This window comes from Anguilla rostrata, chromosome 10 (assembly GCF_018555375.3).
Source record: "Anguilla rostrata isolate EN2019 chromosome 10, ASM1855537v3, whole genome shotgun sequence".
NCBI classification, from domain to species: domain Eukaryota; kingdom Metazoa; phylum Chordata; class Actinopteri; order Anguilliformes; family Anguillidae; genus Anguilla; species Anguilla rostrata.
In genome coordinates, this window is record NC_057942.1 from 10,202,001 (window position 1) to 10,220,570 (window position 18,570).

The following is an 18,570-nucleotide window of genomic DNA, read 5'->3' on the forward strand; positions in this document are numbered from 1 at the left end:
TACGTACCCTTTACCCTGGCCCTCTGACCGGCTGTATGCTGGACTTAAATGCTGGCCAACCTTTCGTCCCGCTCATTCAGCGAACCTGCCGGAAACCCTGCCCTGTTTCGTTCGTACATATGGAGCCCTTTCCGTGATTCTCTGCTGCAATTAAAGACAGACCGAAGTCATTTGCCAACAGCAAGAGCACCCAACCGTAAGCACTTGACACCGTGCTTGTTGGCCTTTTCAGGATTTCTTGTTTTTTTTTTTAGAAGTGTTTATGCCGTGCATTTCGACGGATAATTGGCGTAGAGTCGAACTTTGAGAGCCCAGAGACAGATTCCCTGTCATAAATGTCAGATCCCAGTGGATTCCAGCATACCTGGCGGTATTCAGATGATTGTTTGGGAGAGTGAGGAGCAGTTCAGAAGGCTCTATTTGCAGGTTGTTTCGTTTTGTTGGCCGGGGTCTGCCATCTCTGGCAGCGGAGGCGGCTATTCATCCATGTTTCTGGAATATTCTGTGCCCGTGTCAGATGTGTGGGGTAAACATTTTCTCTGCAGAGGCCGGCTGCTCATTAAGATGAATGAAAGAATTCTAGGTGGACATGGATCGGTCTCCATTTGCTGCGCGCCCCCGGCCTTATCGTCACGTGCATGAGCGCTCGGCTCTTGTTCTCCACAGCCTTTTCTCGCTTCATCCCTTCCCCCTTCTGAATTACTGGAGTGTGGAGTGCTTTTCCAGGCTTCCCTGTCTGCAAATACTTTCAATCAAGAAGACTGAAGCGGTTCAGTCCCTCCCTCTGTTTCAGCCAGCATTCAGTACGTTTTCAAGAAAGAAAAATTTTTTTTGAGAACAGAAAATGCCAAAGACAAAAGGCAGCCTTGCTTGAATGGGAGAAAGTCGAGAGGGAGAGGCGAGGGCTGTTGGGCCAGGAGTGTGGGTGGTGTGGGCAATTTGCTCACATTGCCCAATTGTGAACGACTGCTATTAGTTTGGAGCAACGGCCAGAGCACTGACCTACATGGTAACGATTGCTGTTTGCCAGACAGAATAGTTTGTCAGGAAATGAGGCCTGTTATGAAGCTAAAAGCCCGCAGTCCCTTGCATCCTGGTGAATGGACATGAATGTAACGGTTTTAATGTGCGGTATGGGCTTTGAACACACTTCAGCTCCATTCATTAGACTAATACTCAAAAGGAACCATACGTGCAGTCTCGCAGGATAAACCCTTATGTAAGCTGGAGTCTCAGAAGCAGTCTACAGTGTTAAGCATTTGGTTTCTTGTGCTGCGTCTCTAATGATCAGGCCATACAGCCAAAATTGTTACATCAGTCCATGACAGGGTCTTTTTGGCAGTCTCTGGCGGTGGGGAAATGGGAATTGTGGGCATTGATGGAAGGAGCAGGAGGAGGGCTAGAGGAGGCCGGAGGGAGCGGTCACCATGAGCCAGGAGACGCAGACCCCAGTCGCGGCAGCACTGGGCTGGGGACAGGGCGAGGGGGGTGGGAGACTCTGTCATTGTGCTGGAAGATACTGTACAAAGGGTTTAGCTAGGAGCTGTCACTGAGGCCTCATTGCAGTCTCGAACAAAAATAAATAAAATGGATTACTTTCATTTGATATATTCCCCGAGAAAGGGACCATCATTGAAAAGCCATTTTAAAGTCTCATAATGTTCTTTGTAGTGTAATTTGTGTGCTTTCCGCCTCCCCTACAACTACATTGTGATTGCTTTCTCACTGATGGAGATTTTTTTTGTTGTTGTATTTTTTATATTAGTTGAGTTGAAATTACCGCATGGATTTAATAGTATTACAATACAATACACAATAAAGATTGTGGGCGAAGTGACTGGCAGACAATTGTGGAATACAGTATAACTCATGTCCAAATAATGATTAGGCCACAAATTGTGGAAAGGAGCCCATAAATAGCACTGTCAAATTATCTTTCTATGCTTTCAAAATTGTTCTTGATTTTGTCTGATAATGCTTTGTAAGTATTTTAATACAGTATAAGGCAGGGTTTCAGCAAGTTTTTGCTCTGAATATGTTGCTGATATAGGATGATTACAGAGGTGTATGGTAGGTACATTGTCATCATTAGCATGAATTCCTACACCAGTGCTAATATTAACATGTTCCACAGATTACAAGGATTTCTGCGGTTTTCTTTCTTCCGTCTTAGTTTTCTGTGGAGTAGGGAAATCTCACAATCCACACTGCAAAGGAAGCTGGAAGAAAAGGAGGGCTGAGACCTTTTGCTGCTATGTGAGTCCTCCCTGTTTGATCATATTTTTTGGCAAACAGACAAGAAGTCTTTGAGAACTGGCTCCCCTCCTCATTTTTCATCTGTCTTCACAAGAATTTCTTCCCCTTTCTTTAACTAAGAGACATTATCAGAGGCAAGACAGAGCAGCTCTTCCTTTTGTGTTCCAGTCAGAAATGGGATTCCTCTCCTCACTTTTTAGTAGTCAGAATGGCTTTTTTGGTCCTTTTTTTAAAGACCAAACGGGGACACTTGGTGATACGTTTAGTTCCTACTCAGACAGCCTTTGGGTTAAAACAAACATTTACAGCCAGTCCATCTGGAACCAGAACAAAAGACAAAAAAAGTGAGAGAGAGAGAGAGGTACACTGCTGCTCTTTTGATACCAGTGTTCCTTGGCTCAAAAACAAAAAGTGCATTTGTAAATAAAAACCCAAAGCCAAACACCACGCTTTGACCAATTGTCAAATTATTTGCAAGCGTGGGCACCCTAAAAAGACATGAAACGTCGCTGTTCATTGTTGATTCGGCTCAGTACAGAAAAGCGTGTGCTCTTCTCTGAAGCTTGCGATGTCAGCCGCTGCTCTTTATCCACACTCCACTCCAAGTTTGCAAGTCGGTCGTGCACAGGCATCAGTAGGAAGGCACTTCACATGCAGCATCACAGACAAAATTGCGGGCACCCAATTGACTGCTGGGATTGATCGGATGCTGTCAACTTGGCAAACTGAAACCTCCATTGACACTGGAGTCAGTTGTGTGACACCCTGCAGGGCTGCTGGCCGCAGTTGGCACTGGTACAGTCCAGATTTGATACCGTGCCCTTAGAACCGTGTCTTAACAGGATGAGCCACCCAGCAGCTCCTCATTGGCCGGTTATTTTAGGAACACCCACCTGCCCACTTCATTTATATGTACCCTATTGTATCAGAACTGTTCTTGAATTTTTACAAACACACAAAAGGGAATCCATGGACAGTGCCTGGGAATGCGATGCCCTGGTAACAGTTAAAGATGTGGAAATGGAGGCATTGTGCCTCTGTGCTGCTGTGGACTCTGTGCTCTGCTTCTACAGTGCAGCACACAGCTGTGACAGGTAATCTCAAAGTGGAATTTATTATCCGGCAGCTGAATGACCTTGAGGAAAGTTTTCTGATATTTAGGGGAGGATGAGAGGGGGAGGGTCAGCTTTCCCATGGAGAGAATCATTTTGAGGTAATGTCCACACCAGTATATGGGAACTTTATGGTGCAGCACTTTATTTTAAGACTTACTGTAAAAATGGAAGACCATTTTTAAAAATCCTTTTCTCAGCAAAATTGGAAGCACTGGAAAGTAATTATATATATGTGTTTTACAGGCTTCCGGTTGAGCCTCTTTGCGTACTGCGGCTAAGACTGTATTAACAAACATGCATTTTTTGTGGAAAGGCTTAGTCAGTGCTGTCCTGTGGAGCTGTGATGGAGGTAATCAGCTAGTATATTCTTTTGCTGAGCATTTTGAATATTTTCTGATAGGTGAAATGAGTTAGAAATCTCCAGGGGGGTTGCTGTTTCAAGCTTCTTGAGCACACTTGAGCACCGGCCTTTCTTTCCAATGGACAGACATTTTTACCTTGCCAATACAGCATTAAATTTTCAGAGCTGGGAAAGATGTGTATCCCGGTAATTCTTATTGCCATCTCTCCAATCATAACCATGCTCCTCTAAATGAGTTGAAAATGGCTGTAATTTTGTTAAGTGACCATTATCCTTTTTCTCGGAGATGTGGCCTGGTTCTCATTGAAAGCATGTCCCCCTTTTTTTGAGCGTTCTGTCTATATGGAATGCTGGCCGTATGAATTAAGGGGAGGGGTGGCTTTTGACTTTCTGTTCAGTGAGGTTGCTGCACAGCTTGGGTAGTTTTATTCACAGGTTTGCGTTTCAAGAGTTTGATTTGTTTTCCGCAGATGTGCTCACCCCCATATTGAACTCGGTATTCTCTCTTTAGTGTGTTAGTCTCTGTTATAAACTCAGTATCTGTGGAAGAAATATGCCTTTGTTTTGGCACAGCGTGCAGAAATCTGGATGTGCTTAAGTCGGGTACATGAATATTAAACCAGTGTGAACTGCAACAATGAAATTTAGAACAGACAGCGAAGAGGAAAGTAGGTAGTTATGTTTTAAGTTTTTTGAATACAGAAATGTGTCACTGAGCTGTGTATTAAGCCAGCTGACTGGGCTACCTGGCTAGCTGGTTAGTTGGCAGACTGGGCTATCTAGCTACCTGACTGGACACAACAATAACACAATTTTACCAAAAGGGATCAAGTTATGGAAATCTCTTTTAGCTTTTTCTTTCAGAAGTATGCAATATTCATTCCATTCCATGAATGAAAGCTAGTCATCCAATTTGTTTAAAAAGACTCATGACGATGTGAGACATTAGCTTTGGGATGTCCAGTCCTATCCAAAAAGGGTTGACACGGGTGCAGGTTTTTGTTTTAGCCCTGCGCTAAGACAGCTGATGCAACTAATTAACTAAACATTGTCTTCAGTCACAACCTAAAGTGAAAAGCTCAGTGTCTTAAGCAGTGAAAACTTAAGAGTCTTAAGCTTTTGTAATAACTGAAAGGCAGCATCATCTCAGTAATGGCCTATGTGGAAGAATACAAGTGCGATCCACCCGCTAACTCACCTGTGGAAACTCACATGCATTGAGGCTGATACAGCTAATCAGTAAGCTTGGGGAGGGGGAGGGAGGCATGCTACAGGGGTGAATGGGGCACGTGAAACACCCCGACAAGGGTGCGGCAACATCCTGCTGCAGCAGTTCCTACCCAGGGTCTCTTCCTTTCTCTTCTTGGCCTTGCAGTGCTTACTGGAACATTTTTATTTATTTTGTGTTGCATTTAATCTTTACAGCTCGTGCGCTCTTGGCCGGATCTCAGCGATGTGCGAACGGCTCGGGCTGTTTGTTTTCTCCCTTCCTCCGCGCCTCTCCAGGACCTCTCCTCATTGTTTTTAGATATCCCCGGGTGATCGCAAAGGGGCCATCTCCAACTGCCCAGCATTCGTGCTGATTTACGGTTCTGCTTCTCAAAAGGGCAGAGTGAGGGGGGAAGTGATTCATTAGGCGGCCGGTTTATGTTTTTGGAAAGTTGGGAGAAGCCCCGGGAATATTGATTCCCTTATAAACCTGCGCTTGTTGCATCTTTGTGAATTCCCCCGCACACGCGTATGCGCATGCACATGCGCACACAGAATCCCCTTTGCAACGTGCGCAAGGGAGTCATTTCTCCCCGCACGCTGGAGCGGTTTAGTGTCCTCCGGCCCGGTGTGAACATTCGCCGATGTGCTGCTGCGGTGAAATTTTTGCCTACCGCCGTTAGGCTGCTCGGACTCATCAAACTGTACTCCAGCACCTGGAAGGCCAACCGCTGCGATTAATAGTCTGGCTTCCCCGCTATTTCGTTTTACGAACTTGCCGGCGTGGTGAGCTCCACGCGGAGGTGCTCGGGCTCGCCCAATAAGTTAAACAAGCCAACCGAAAAGTGCCGCGTTTAGTCTGCAGTCAATACCCTTCAGTCCCCAGGATCAGCTCACATGCAGCCGTCCCACTGACGGGACCTGCTCGCCGATTACTCCTGATTAGTCCTGATGTCCTCCGCGTCGGCGTCCATTAGAGGGAAGGCGAGAGGCCGCCCCGCCGGGGCACGGCGATGCCGTGAGAGACGACGGCTCTTTGGAAAAACACTCGCTTACCACACTTAATCACGGCCGTTCACAACAGATCGCTTTATCAATTTCAATTACCGCCCTCGGAAATGAGTGGAACAATGGGAGCTGCCCTTTGAGGTGACAGAAAGAGCTGTCTTCGTGAAGAGACGAGCAGCGCTGCAAACTGTCAAGGAAGTTTCCAGATTCACACATTATAAGCCAGGGGCAGCCTAGACCAAAAAAAAAAAGCATTGAGTGCATGTGCGTGATTCTTCGGCAGAGAAATTGCACACGGGTAGAAAGCACTGTAATAATATATCATTGATTCCTTCGGCTGTACTTTACCACCAGCCAGAATGCAAAAAATTGCATTGACATTTTTTGGAAGACAACTTTGCTGTCAGAAAATATGGTTACTTGAGAAAAGAAGAATTACTGGTACTTGGAAAAAAAAAAAAAGACTTATTTGACTACATTAGGAATGGTTGATAATCCAAGGATAAAATATGATGCAAGTGGCTGATTAGGAAAATATGGAGCCATCTCGTGTGAAAGCCTTCTTCAGAGGTGTAGAAAAAAAGCATGCTTTTGAAAGGATGTGCCGTGAAAGATGGTGGATGGTGGGATTATGGATTTGGAGGGCAGAGGAGTCAGAGAGGGGCACAAAGGCCGGGGACTGAGGTGAAGAGAGGATTACTGAGTCCTTCAGCGTTGGCCACTGTGCGTTACGCAGCGTGGGTGGAGCTCCCACGACTTTGCTTCACAATTCATCTTTTCATCCGGCCTTTCTTTCCTGGTCACTCCCTACTTTTTTCATTTCGTATCCATATACAGTGAGCTCCATGATTTTTGGGGCAAAGACATATTTCTTCCTGATTCGGATCTGTACTCCACAATTTTAGATTTGTAATCAAACATTTGTAATCAAACATGTGAAGGGCAGATTCTCAGCTCTTATTTAAGGGTATTTTTTAAAATACATTTTGGTTTCGCCATGTAGAAATTACAGCACTTTTTAGTGCAACACATAGTCCCTCTATTTAAGGGCACCATAATTTGAGACACTATGTTTGGGACAAATGACTTTAAAGGTGTTTCTGATTAGTCGGATGTGTTCATATGCTTCATTAGTGCAGGTATTAGAGAGCTTTCAGTCTCCAGTCTTGATTCTAGGCATTGTGCCAATGAAAGTCAAGGAAGCCGTTATGAGAAATGAGAAAAAAAAACTGTCTGAGGCATAGGCCAAACCTTACGCTTACCAAAATCAACATGCAGAGCTGACAATGGCTGCAGTACAGGCCTGGCAGAGCCTCACCAGAGGAGCTACTCAGCACCCGGTGATGTGTATGGGTGACAGACTTCAAACAGTGCATAGGTGACTAAATATGACTAATTTCATTTACAAAACATTAATATATACCAAAAATTATGATGCCCTGAAATGGGAGGGCTATGTATAAAAAGTGCTCTAATATCTACTTGGTGAAACCAAAGTGTAGAAAAGAGAATGTGCACTTTAACCACATGTGAATTGAAAAAACTAAAAAACTAATCTAAAACTGGAGTAAAGAGCCAAATCAACAAAAATAGGCATTTGTCCTGCACATTATGGAGCTCACTGAATGTTTTTCTCTCTGTCTCTCACTTTCTGCCTATCTCTCTCTCTCTCTCTCTTTCTCTCTGTACCTCTATCTGTTTTCTGGGCCAGCTGTGGGGCGTGCACAGGGTCCTATCCCCATTCTCCAAAAATCACATTTCTGAAAGAGTGGAGACGGGCGTTTCTCTCTCCATGCCAGGATGAACAGGACCACCCCCTCCCTCTCCCACTTCTCTATACCGCAGTAGGTGGTCACCTGGCATCCCGGCGTATGGAGGGGCCACCCATCAGGCACGGCGGGTGCTGTGCCGCTGCCAGTCCGCCAGCGCGTTCGCGATTACCCAGCAATCCTTTCAGCTATCACCGGGACTGCAGTCTGATGAATGACCAATCCCGCGGTGGAGAAATAATAAAGGGCTTTTTGCGCTTAGCGTACCCGGAGCCCTACGGAGGCAACACCGCGGATACGTCCTCGGTTATTTATGTTCCTCACCTTTTTCTTACTGCCTCATCCGAATGCAGGTCTGTCAGGGCCAAAGACAAGCACCTTTCGGAGCCTTAAATAAAGCTGCGTCTCGACATTTCTGATAAAGTGTTACGTTGTGGCGAGCACTTGGAGCCTTTCACCACCAATGGAATGTTGGATGGAGATTAAATCAGGTCATTCCCCAATATACTGCTACTACACTGGTTAATTTCCTGAACCATACATTTTTAAAGGACATTTTTTGAAATTAACTGTATGAGCGTGCAGAAGTATGCAGAACTGCGCATGATGCTTCATACTTTGCTGTTTTTAATTAGTTGTATTTTGCACACTTTTTTGAACAGGCTTATGGAGTCCTTATTTGCTCCTTAGAAAGAAACCGGTTTAATTGGTTTGTAATATTTGCTTTTCAGTTTATGCTCGGATCATCTGAACACTCCACCACCCTTATAATAGCTTTTTTTAGTGTCAACAAATCAGCACATTTATACCAATATGTAAGAAAATAGAGATATATGGATTCAAGCCAGTGGTTATGGATTTCTCAAGATTTCATTATGCTTATAGGATATGAAATGTATGACAAAATAACAAGGTATTTCAGACCTCCACCAAAGCATGCAAATTAATTCTCTGTCATGTTGTAAAGTAAATAACTCTCCATAACGATTCTAAGCTGTTCACTGAAAAGATCTGCATGCCTTGAAAATCCTATGTGCGTAGTGTATAAAGCAGTAGGGTTCCTAGTTCTGACTGGACTCACTTTCTAGTCCTGCCTTCTCTTTATTTCAGAGAGACATCACAGATATTTAAGTAGGGCAAAATGACCTCTTCCCCCAACATCACAAACGATATATATATATATAATTGTCTTTTATTTGACATTTGGTTTTGAGATCAAATTATCAAAATGGGCACTGTCAACTCTAAAACAGGTGTTTCTGCAAATGGTAAAATATATTGGTATGTACAATGAAATAAAGGCTTACTTTTGACTGTCTGTACTTTTGTCTCATTCATCTTTTGATGTCAAACCCAAATGGCTTAAGTGCAAATATAACAAATTTCACTCAACCATTTCCGTACTCTTGGAGGGCACTGTACCACATCCTGGACACTTGGCTGCTTTCCAGTTTAAGAGTGATATTTTTTCACAATTAACAATGAAATCATAATAATCCACCCATTAGGATATTTTATCATGCTATCATATGTTGTATCCTGCAGTATACCTAAAGAACTTATTTTATATGATATTGCATTTCAAGGCCGTGGCTAACCAGATCTCTAGATCTTTCCATACATTTCTTACTTTCCCACATTTCCAAAATGCATCTATCATAAAAAAGCCTTAAATATATGAAGTTAACAGATTTTTGTGTTCTGTTGTTCAGGTGTTTCCTTTTGCATGGATTGTTCACACATAAAGCAACAGTGAGTGTCTAGATTTAGAGTTACAGAAAGCTTAGATCATCATGAAGACCACAGGACTAATAGGACCGTATATATAGGTTGTAATATTAAGTAGTAATATTATTAAATTAGATTACATTACATAATAACAATATTATTATTTAATGTAATATATTGCATTCTAAAGGGAGTATTCTAACAGGGGTATTCATGTAACCATGCTGGATCCCTCAAATCTTAGTGGGATCAGTTGTGATAGCAAGTACCATTAGGACCTTTATACTATGTGACAGGTGATAATTAGTTTTTTAGAAACACGGTAATTGCTGTTGGTCCCTCAAAGGATACAAGACCTTTTATTTCCCCTGGTTCACCCTCTGCCCTGTCTTTTATTTCTGTTTCATCTTCATGTAATGTGTTCTTTTCAAGGCTGTTTCATCCTTGTGAAGGTAAACAGTTTTCAAATTTCAGTGTGATAAGTCATTCATTCATATATATATATATATATATATATATATATATATACAGTATGCAGCCTATTGATGAGAATGAAATCCCACAGTTGTCTCTCAATATAAGTCTATGTACAGTACAGTCCAACTATCCAGGGACCCATGCAAAGAATTGCTGTTATGGCTTTCTATAAAAAAAAAATTCATCATTGAAAAAGTGATGAAAGACTTATTGCCAATGTCCATAAAAAAACATCCTGAGTGCCTCATCCATCTTTCTGTAGTTGAATGTATTTCCCCCCACATTTCTTAAAAAGAGAAAAAATAATTGAACTTATTGATCTTTGTAAGATGTATGAGACTGCTGTTGCATAACAAAAGAATGATGGAGAACTGTAACTTGCTGTAATGTGACCAGAATAACAAATCAAACCAAATTGCACTCCCCGAACTGCCAGTTCTGAGCTTGAGAATTTGTCTGCATGACACTCATTACTTTTTGTGTCACTATGCTTCAACATGTTGCTGAATTGTTATGGCTGAGGACCAAATGAGAGTGGTATAGAGAGACCAATGAGTGTCTGTGCTGAATCTCTTGAGCATCTATGAACTATTTTGGTTTTAATGCGTATATTTGTTAAGATTTATTGTGTATTTTATGGCATATTTTTCTTAGTGTACATTTCTCTTATTCTATGCATTGGCTTTATAAGTGTGTTGCTTTTGGTTTTATTTTTGTTTTATTAATTCCTCTAGCCATTATTTTTTTCTATTTTTAGGAACAGTATGGCACAGTATGCTTGTGAGAGAAGTAGGATTGCAGTCTTAATTGCAGGCTCAAATCCTGTCCAAGTCATTGTTGCTGTTTTGTACTTTAATAACCTGGGTAGTTTTGGTAGACATTAAAGACATTACGGGCTGTACAGTTACTTTCTTCTTGCATTTTAAGTGTTCATTGTTCTGTGCTATAGCACAACAAAGCTATCCAGCTAAAATTTCCAGGTAAGGGTATAGCACAAAATTATTTCATTTAACATTATAATATAAATTAATCTTTTCTATGAATGACTAAACTTTTATCATTTGTCCACAAGATAAAGATGCATACTTACTAATTAATGAACAGGAAAATAATTTAACCTAGTTTCAATGTGTAACGGGTTATCTCTAAACATGAGCATTGGTGGTCTGGCACAGTGTGCACATTATGTATGGATATTTATTTATTTTCACTGCCGATTGGTTGTTCACAAAACAGTTGCATTTCTGATTGGTTAAAATTTTAATTGCATGTTCAAATAACCAATACCAAATCCCCCTGTAGTTGGCAGTATAAAAACTGCAGTATTTGTGATTTTAAAAATCTCGTTTAAAATTTAAACACAATAATATCGACTTAATATCATAGTATTTGGTTCTTTGTGAATAACACGACTTAAAAATGATAAGTTATGATTCAATGGGTCTTTTAAGTGAATCAAAGGCAAAATATAAGGTCCTGGATAAGGATGGCTATGAAACAAGTCCATAATGCCCTGTAATAAGGAATATAAAATGACTCATCATGGAAGAGTAAACTCATCCTTGTCTTAATGAAGTGAAATCAAAATGTTAATTGCTTTCTGGTCTCAGATGACAGAACCAGCGCCAGTTCCATCTGCTGTGGCGGGGAAGGGGCGGTACTCCTGGTTCTAAGTCTGCCTTAATTTTTTTGCACTGTTTTTGAAATCTGTGATTAGTTTCTAAATTGGTCATAGCTTCAAATGGGCCCTGCCAAAGATTTAATGATTGTTGAGCACTTCTGTCTTTTACAATACACAGAACTGAAATCAAATGAGAGCTAATTGTGTGTGAGCTATATGGACCAAATATTATTTTAGGCCAACATCATAATAGCAGAATAGCCTGTATAAGTACATAGATGTTCTAAAGATCTATATAAACGCAAATGATCTCTTTGATTTTTGAGTGTTCACCATAAGCAACATTTACTTTATTTTGCCTTCTCAGGCAAATTACTTGGATAGCAAAAAAGAAAAGATGTAAATTATTTGGATGTTTCTCAAAAATACTTTCTTCATTTTGATTTTATTTTTCCAATTAAGTTTTAGTCATTAGATGTTTTTTACTCATCCATTAACTGTGTTTTTATTATGCCAATAATATTTTATATGAACAAACACAAAATGTTTTACTAACATCAATATATAAAAAATGTCAATTTATTTTCCTATACTGGTGTTTATAAAAATGGGAGAAATGTCATTCAAATGAAATAACTGACACTGCTTTGCAGACCCACTTGCCTACTATATTGAGACATATTTAAAATATTGAAACGCATTCAAAAATCTTCGTCATTTTTTAAATGTCAGGAAAAGTTTACAGAGTTAGTTGCAGTATCTGGATATCGAGCTTATCACATGGATAATATTCTAATTTTCCATATTGCAAAAATTGTGGTAAATTCATAACGATGATGAGGGCAGTTTTAAGCCCTGTCAGACACTGGGCTAGATGGAAATATATTTAACTGAAACTGATCACTGGTTGTATGTACTGTAAAGCAGTTGTGACATTAATCGCTGAAATGTGGCAGGGACGTTTGCACATTGAAAAGAAAAATCATTATTTATGAACTGTTCACTCTTAATGTATGTATGTATGTATATATATATATATATGATGGTATGTACTCCTGAGGTAAATCAAATCTAGATTGTGTTATTGTTTTATACAAAAAAATATCATGAAATTCTGAATCCATCATATGGATATGGAATGTATCCATATTGCGATACTGACATGTAGCCTGTCCCAAGAGTTCATTTTACATTACTATATATGATTTTAATGTGTCCAGTTAGAAAACCAGATTCTTTATTTTGCTAAGTGACTGAAATTTACTGTTTTTATTTAACGCTGTTAGCCTGTGTGTTTTTTTTTCTTTGCATCATTGAATGACAGCTCGTTTCTCAGTCCATGTTATTTACAGTAAATGTGGTTTCCTTCTCTGTCTGGCACAGTGTTGTGAGACCAGTTAGGACCCACTCGCTCTGTTCGCTTAGTGAATGAGATCCAGCAAGCGGCAGACATTTAAAGACTTTCAAGACCATTAAATAGAAGCTATCCAGCTCTTCACTTATCCAGAGGCCTTTCATTTTCTCATTTGTAGCACAAAAGCATCCTCTAACAACAGATTAAAATGTTGTTAGAAGATGAAAAATGTGCTCCTTTTCTGAAAGTGTTGGCCAAGCTTATAATTGCGATTAAACCCCGGCTCATTCAGTTCCTACTAATTGCTTCTCCTTCCTTTAGTAGCAGCAGCCCTCTACTGCGGTGGATATGCGTCTGGAAATTAAGCAAAACTAACCAAGCTTGCTGGAATACATCAAGTCAGTAATCTTGTCCCTGGGAGCCCATGCGCTGCGTTTCTAATGTCGGCGCCAGCATCCTGCATCTCCAGTCGTATGCTTCTTTTCTGCGCCGAGCAACTTTAGCGATTACCTTTAAGCTGGCATCATAGTTTTGTGCACTTTGTCATTTTTAAAGCACATTAACCTGTACGTTGCATGTGAATGGAATGAAGAAAATGGCCACCCAACAGCAGTGGACATGAATATAACATGAGGGGCATGTTTGAATGCAGATGCAAACACAATTAAATAATAACATGAACTAGCCAAATTACAAAACCATACCGCTTTTGAGTATGAGAGGTGTGTATACCGTTAGATGTATGCATGGGTGCTTAATTGCTTGAACAAAAAACACTCAATATATCTGATAATGAAGTGATTAAATAAATTGGGCCGCGTTTTGTGTAGAAAAGGCTTTGTTTCATTGCTTCAGACAGATGGTTACATTACTGCCAAGGGACACAGAGGATGACATTGTTTCTCTGATTGTTAAATCTGGTATTGCTCAACCTGGACCGTTGGGGTTTTCATTTATCAAACTGAAATAACAGTGCCTTTCTCTACACTCAACAATTCCTTAGGAGTGCAAGCATGCTTGTTTGTTCCTGAGAGAGCAAATGTCATCTTAGACCAATTGTATCTTGTTTGCAGTGTGCTGGGGTTTGACTTTTGTCTATTTCCAAGCATTATGTCTTTGTCATCTAGGTAAATTAGGGAACTTGACCATATGTTTTAAATACATTTAAGGACAAGGCACATTTTAGTTGAATCTGATCCTTGTGTGTTTAATTAGCATCAGCCTATGGATGTAATTTAATTTGCATAACTGCACAGTTAATGTCCCCAGGTTGCTGTTGTTAATGTGCAGCGTTTGGTTCTCCTGTCTGGCTTGATGGCTTTGGATAGGGGTCACATGTGTGGTATGAATCACAAATCCCTCGCTGATTTGTAAATTGTCACCGGCATGATTTACAAGGCAGCAGAAAGAAATGAAATCATCCTACAGTCAGCGAGAAGGAAGAGGAGAGGCCACAGAGGGTGTAATCACACATCAGATTGCTCTTGACGACAAGGTCAAACCTTGCTCCGATGGTGATTACGGGAATTTTAGACATGAGGTGTTTCCTTTCTTATTTCACATATAAAATCCAAGATGGAGCTGTTTATTTCTGGCCTCTGGGGTTACCTCCCCACACAGCTCAGGTCAATTTCGTTTTTCTTACCCATCATTTTTCAGCGAGCTCCTTTCCAGTCATCAGTGTCCTTATTGTAGACGCTTGCCACACTGATCTGATTATTTATTCCGTCCTGAATGCAGAAGCTACACTCACCCGTGGCAATGCCAAGCATATTTTACAGTTACATTGTTTGTATTTCAAAATGTATTTTGACCTGCATAAGTGTGTAGATACCAAATTGTTGTTTGCACATAGACTGTAACTCAATTTTGTTCGGAATGAAGACACTTGAATTTAGATGTGAGACAAAATTAAGGGTAGACATTTAGTTAATCATAGCTACAGTATTTCTGTAATCAAAATAGCTCATTTAGAAAGAAAATGTGAATACTGTCAGAATACTAAACTTCCAGTTTTATTCTTTTCTCTATGTACTGGTATCACAATGCAATGATCTCACAGACCGCCTGTAGAAATGCAAAGTGACTTTAAGCCAGCTCAGCGAGTAATCAAGCTTGTGACCTAAGCAAACCTGAAGACTATGTCTGTGACTGACATATATATTAATTTGAGTTAGGTTTACAGGATCAGTACTGTTCTAACTGCATTCGGTCGTCATGAATGGCGTAAAAATATTCTTTGTGCCCTTCGTAGCAGCTTCACCTGACCCAACCCCGAGTTCTGTAGCAGTGCAGCCCCCTGGGCTGCCGAGGGGAGGGGCCCGCTCCCAGGCTCTGGCTGTTTTTCTTATTTGAGTGGCGGCCTGCTGGCAGCTGACGTGAATCACAGCCATCTCTTTCAACACCGCCATCTGGCTGTGATGTGAAATCAATGGTGCTGTTTCGGGACCCCATCACTGAAGATGTCTTCTGGATGCTGATGCGGAGAGAAGCAGATATATAGACCTAGACTTGATCCAATTGCTGCAGTAACTACTGGTCAAGAGTGACCATTCCTTTAGATTGTGTAGTAGGCTGTAATGGCAGTGTGGTCTTAGACGTCAGGGAAATAGACTAATTAACCTGTAAGAGAAAAACTTGCTTTAACATGGGTCTTCTTTTTTTTTGCAGTGGTGGACTGTCGAAGCATCCTAGAGGGACTGCAGAGGTTTTCGACCACCCCCACATACCTCCCTGTGACCTATCAGGTGCTCAATGCTGAGTCCTTCTTCTTCCTGAAGGAGGCCAATCAGGACATCATGAGGAACTCAAGCTTGCAGTCACGCACCGAGCCATTCTTCATATACCAAGCCCGGAAGATGCCTTCGGTGAATGCCAGCTACGGGCCCCTTTCGGTGGAGCAGCCGGTGAACCTGGAGCTCCTGCAGAGCCCCAATGCTTTTGTGGCCTCCTCCATGTTCACCTTCAACTGGAAGGTGCAGACCTTCATAATCAGTGACAAGATCTACCTGAGCAAGCCCAAGGTGCAGGTGCTCTTCTACGTGGCTGGCCGAGACTGGGATGACTACAGCACCATCGCGAAGCTTCCGTGCGTCAAAATGTTCGCCTTCCACGAGACCCAGGAGGTGCGGGGCATCTGCCGCCTAAAGGGGGAGCTGGGGCTGTGCGTGGCCGAGCTGGAGCCCCTGGCCGGCTGGTTCAGCCCCCCCAGCGTTGTCCCCGGGCGGCAGAGGACCCCCGAGCTGCCCGAGGGGACCCCTGTGGAGCTGTACTACATGCTGCAGTCCTCCGAGAGCGGGGACTGCAGTGCGGACGACTCCCGGAAAGGCAACTCCATCCGCTCGGACCAGGAAGGGCTTTTCGGCTCCTCTACTTCCTCTCCCATGAAGAGAATAGGGAGCGTGCGGCTGTACCAGAGCTCTGCCAACGTACCTCTGAAAGAGCAAAGGCTGGATAGTAACTTCATGGTGTTGCTGCCCTCTAGACCCATCAGACAAAGGGATACTGTCACCGCCTACCTCACTACATCCACTTTCTCCACGGTGGAAATGTTCACCCTCAGGTAAGTGGCTGTGTTTCCAAGCCTGGATGACCAGGAAAAGAATCCTGTTTGTTTTTTTTTTTTTTTTTTTTTTGGGGGGGGGGGGGTGTGGTCAGCAATTCATGTGTCTGAACTTGTTTGTTTGACTAAAGGTGCATGTTCAATATAGTCAGTGCCCATCCCCTCCCTGGTTCACAATGCCAATGTCCGTCACCGCCCCCTTGCCCCTCCCTGTCCATGTTTGTTTGGATTTCATTCTTCTCATCTGGTTACAGGTCACTTAGTTCCTGCACTTTTTTCCACCTCAAGCACTAAATGTAGTATATATAATATGAAGTGCACTTAAGTTTGGAGGGAACACTGCTAGTCGAGGACCATTCAGGAAACAGTTGCCGTTGGTTTCAGTACCTCACGCTTTGTTTCTGAAATGGGATCAGTCCAATAAACAAACTGGAAAGCACTTAGCTCAATTTCTCAGAGCCCCTCTGACTCTGCAAATCAGGAGACAAACGTCTTTATTCAAGGGAACTCATCTGATTCATTGAGCTCTGGGTACTAATTAGAATGTGCAGATGAGACTAAGTGATTTGGATAATTAACACACAATGCAAATGAGGATGTAATTAATTAAAATGCATTTCCATTAACGTAATGACTGCAAGCCTGATCTTAATCACGGAGGGTGAAAACATTTGTAAACCATAAGAGATGCTATGAGATGCTATGACAAAGGATCATACAATTTGTCAGCCTGTGCACATTCAAATAACATGAAAGCCTCTGTGATTGTTTTCTGCGTGGGACAATGTAGACGGTTATGGTGTATAATTTTAGTTTCGTATATAGATTTTCAATGTTTTTTTCCCCATTTGCTTGTCAAGGTTTTTTGGTTTCTTGCTTAGATATCTTCAGCTCTGTTAAGGAGGTAATGTTGTCTGACCAAATTTTGAGCAATAAAACTGATATTATGATCATGAACTGACATGTTCTGAATAGGATTTAACTTGCATATGGTGTTGATTTTACAAAATATATAGTTATCTTGAAATGATGTTTTAAGTGATGCTTCTCATGATGGCCTCTTCAGCCTTGATGTTATTTTGGGCTAAAACCAATTTACATGTGAATCATTCCATACAGAATCAGTTGGAAAATAGCAGCTTGTCCTTCATCATTTTTGATATTAATGTCAATTTTCCGGGTTTTTTGCAAGTCTGATGCTATGTAGAGTGCCTTCTTTTATAGCCTTATTTTTCATGACTTTTAAAACGTCTTATCAATGCTGCTTCCCCTTAGAGACGCGCACATTAGAGTATTTTTTGGCAGCACTCAAACGCTACGCGATCAATAGTTTGTGCTGGCCAGCTGAGTGGGCCTGATATGGAGATGGCAGTGGTCTTGGGTTTGAGAGTGTGGCCAGGTGATAAGCCCGTCCCTGTGTCCGGGAGCGTCTAAAGCGGCCAGACTTGAAATGGCCTGGATCTCCTCACTGGCCCCATCGTAATCCTGCTCCAGTGCCACGTGCCCGTGTTTATCGAGATTGGCATCCTTCAACCCTGCCACAGCCATGTGTTCTGTATGGCAAGTCTCCATTGGAACCTAAACACAGTAAGAATAGGGCATTGTAGAAGGAAGTGGTTATGAAGTAATTTAATAACGTTGACAGTTAAAAAATGTGTTCAGTCGTTTATAGATTTTCCTAAACGTTAGAGTTTTTGTTAACTTTTAGCGATTAAACATTTAGAAGTCACACCCCTAGTGGCTTGCAGTCTAAATAGTTGCTGGAGGTCTGCAGGTCGATTCAGAGAAGTGCTTGTGCATCAGCTGCAGTGTTTCTTGAACTGTTATGTGCAGGACTGGAGATACGCAGTTGGTGCGGAAGACTTGGGGAAACTGCGGCTTTTCCCCCAACCTCCACCCCTTTCTCAGAACGGCGTTCGCATGTTTACTCTGAAGGTGCACATTCTCTTAATATCGCAATCAATAATTAATTAGCAGTTTGCAAACTGGGGAAACTTCATTCACAGACAGTGTTTTAATTCATTTCTGCCCAGGCCGTCAGCAAAAGCAATCACAGGTCGCCCACTGAGAACAATCTACTCTGTCCCACCCCACGCTGACTGTTAATACT

General features: G+C 41.9%; 1 protein-coding gene across 3 annotated transcripts in view; it reads left to right on the forward strand.

Moving 5' to 3' along the window:
- si:dkeyp-14d3.1 (transmembrane protein 132C) overlaps window positions 1-18,570 on the forward strand; it is a 167,917-nt gene that overhangs the window by 44,856 nt on the left and 104,491 nt on the right. For all 3 annotated transcript variants that reach the window (XM_064353993.1, XM_064353990.1, XM_064353991.1), the window contains one exon: window positions 15,569-16,460. In XM_064353993.1, coding sequence (XP_064210063.1) covers window positions 15,569-16,460 — 892 coding nt within the window. The remainder of the gene's footprint in view (window positions 1-15,568; window positions 16,461-18,570) is intronic.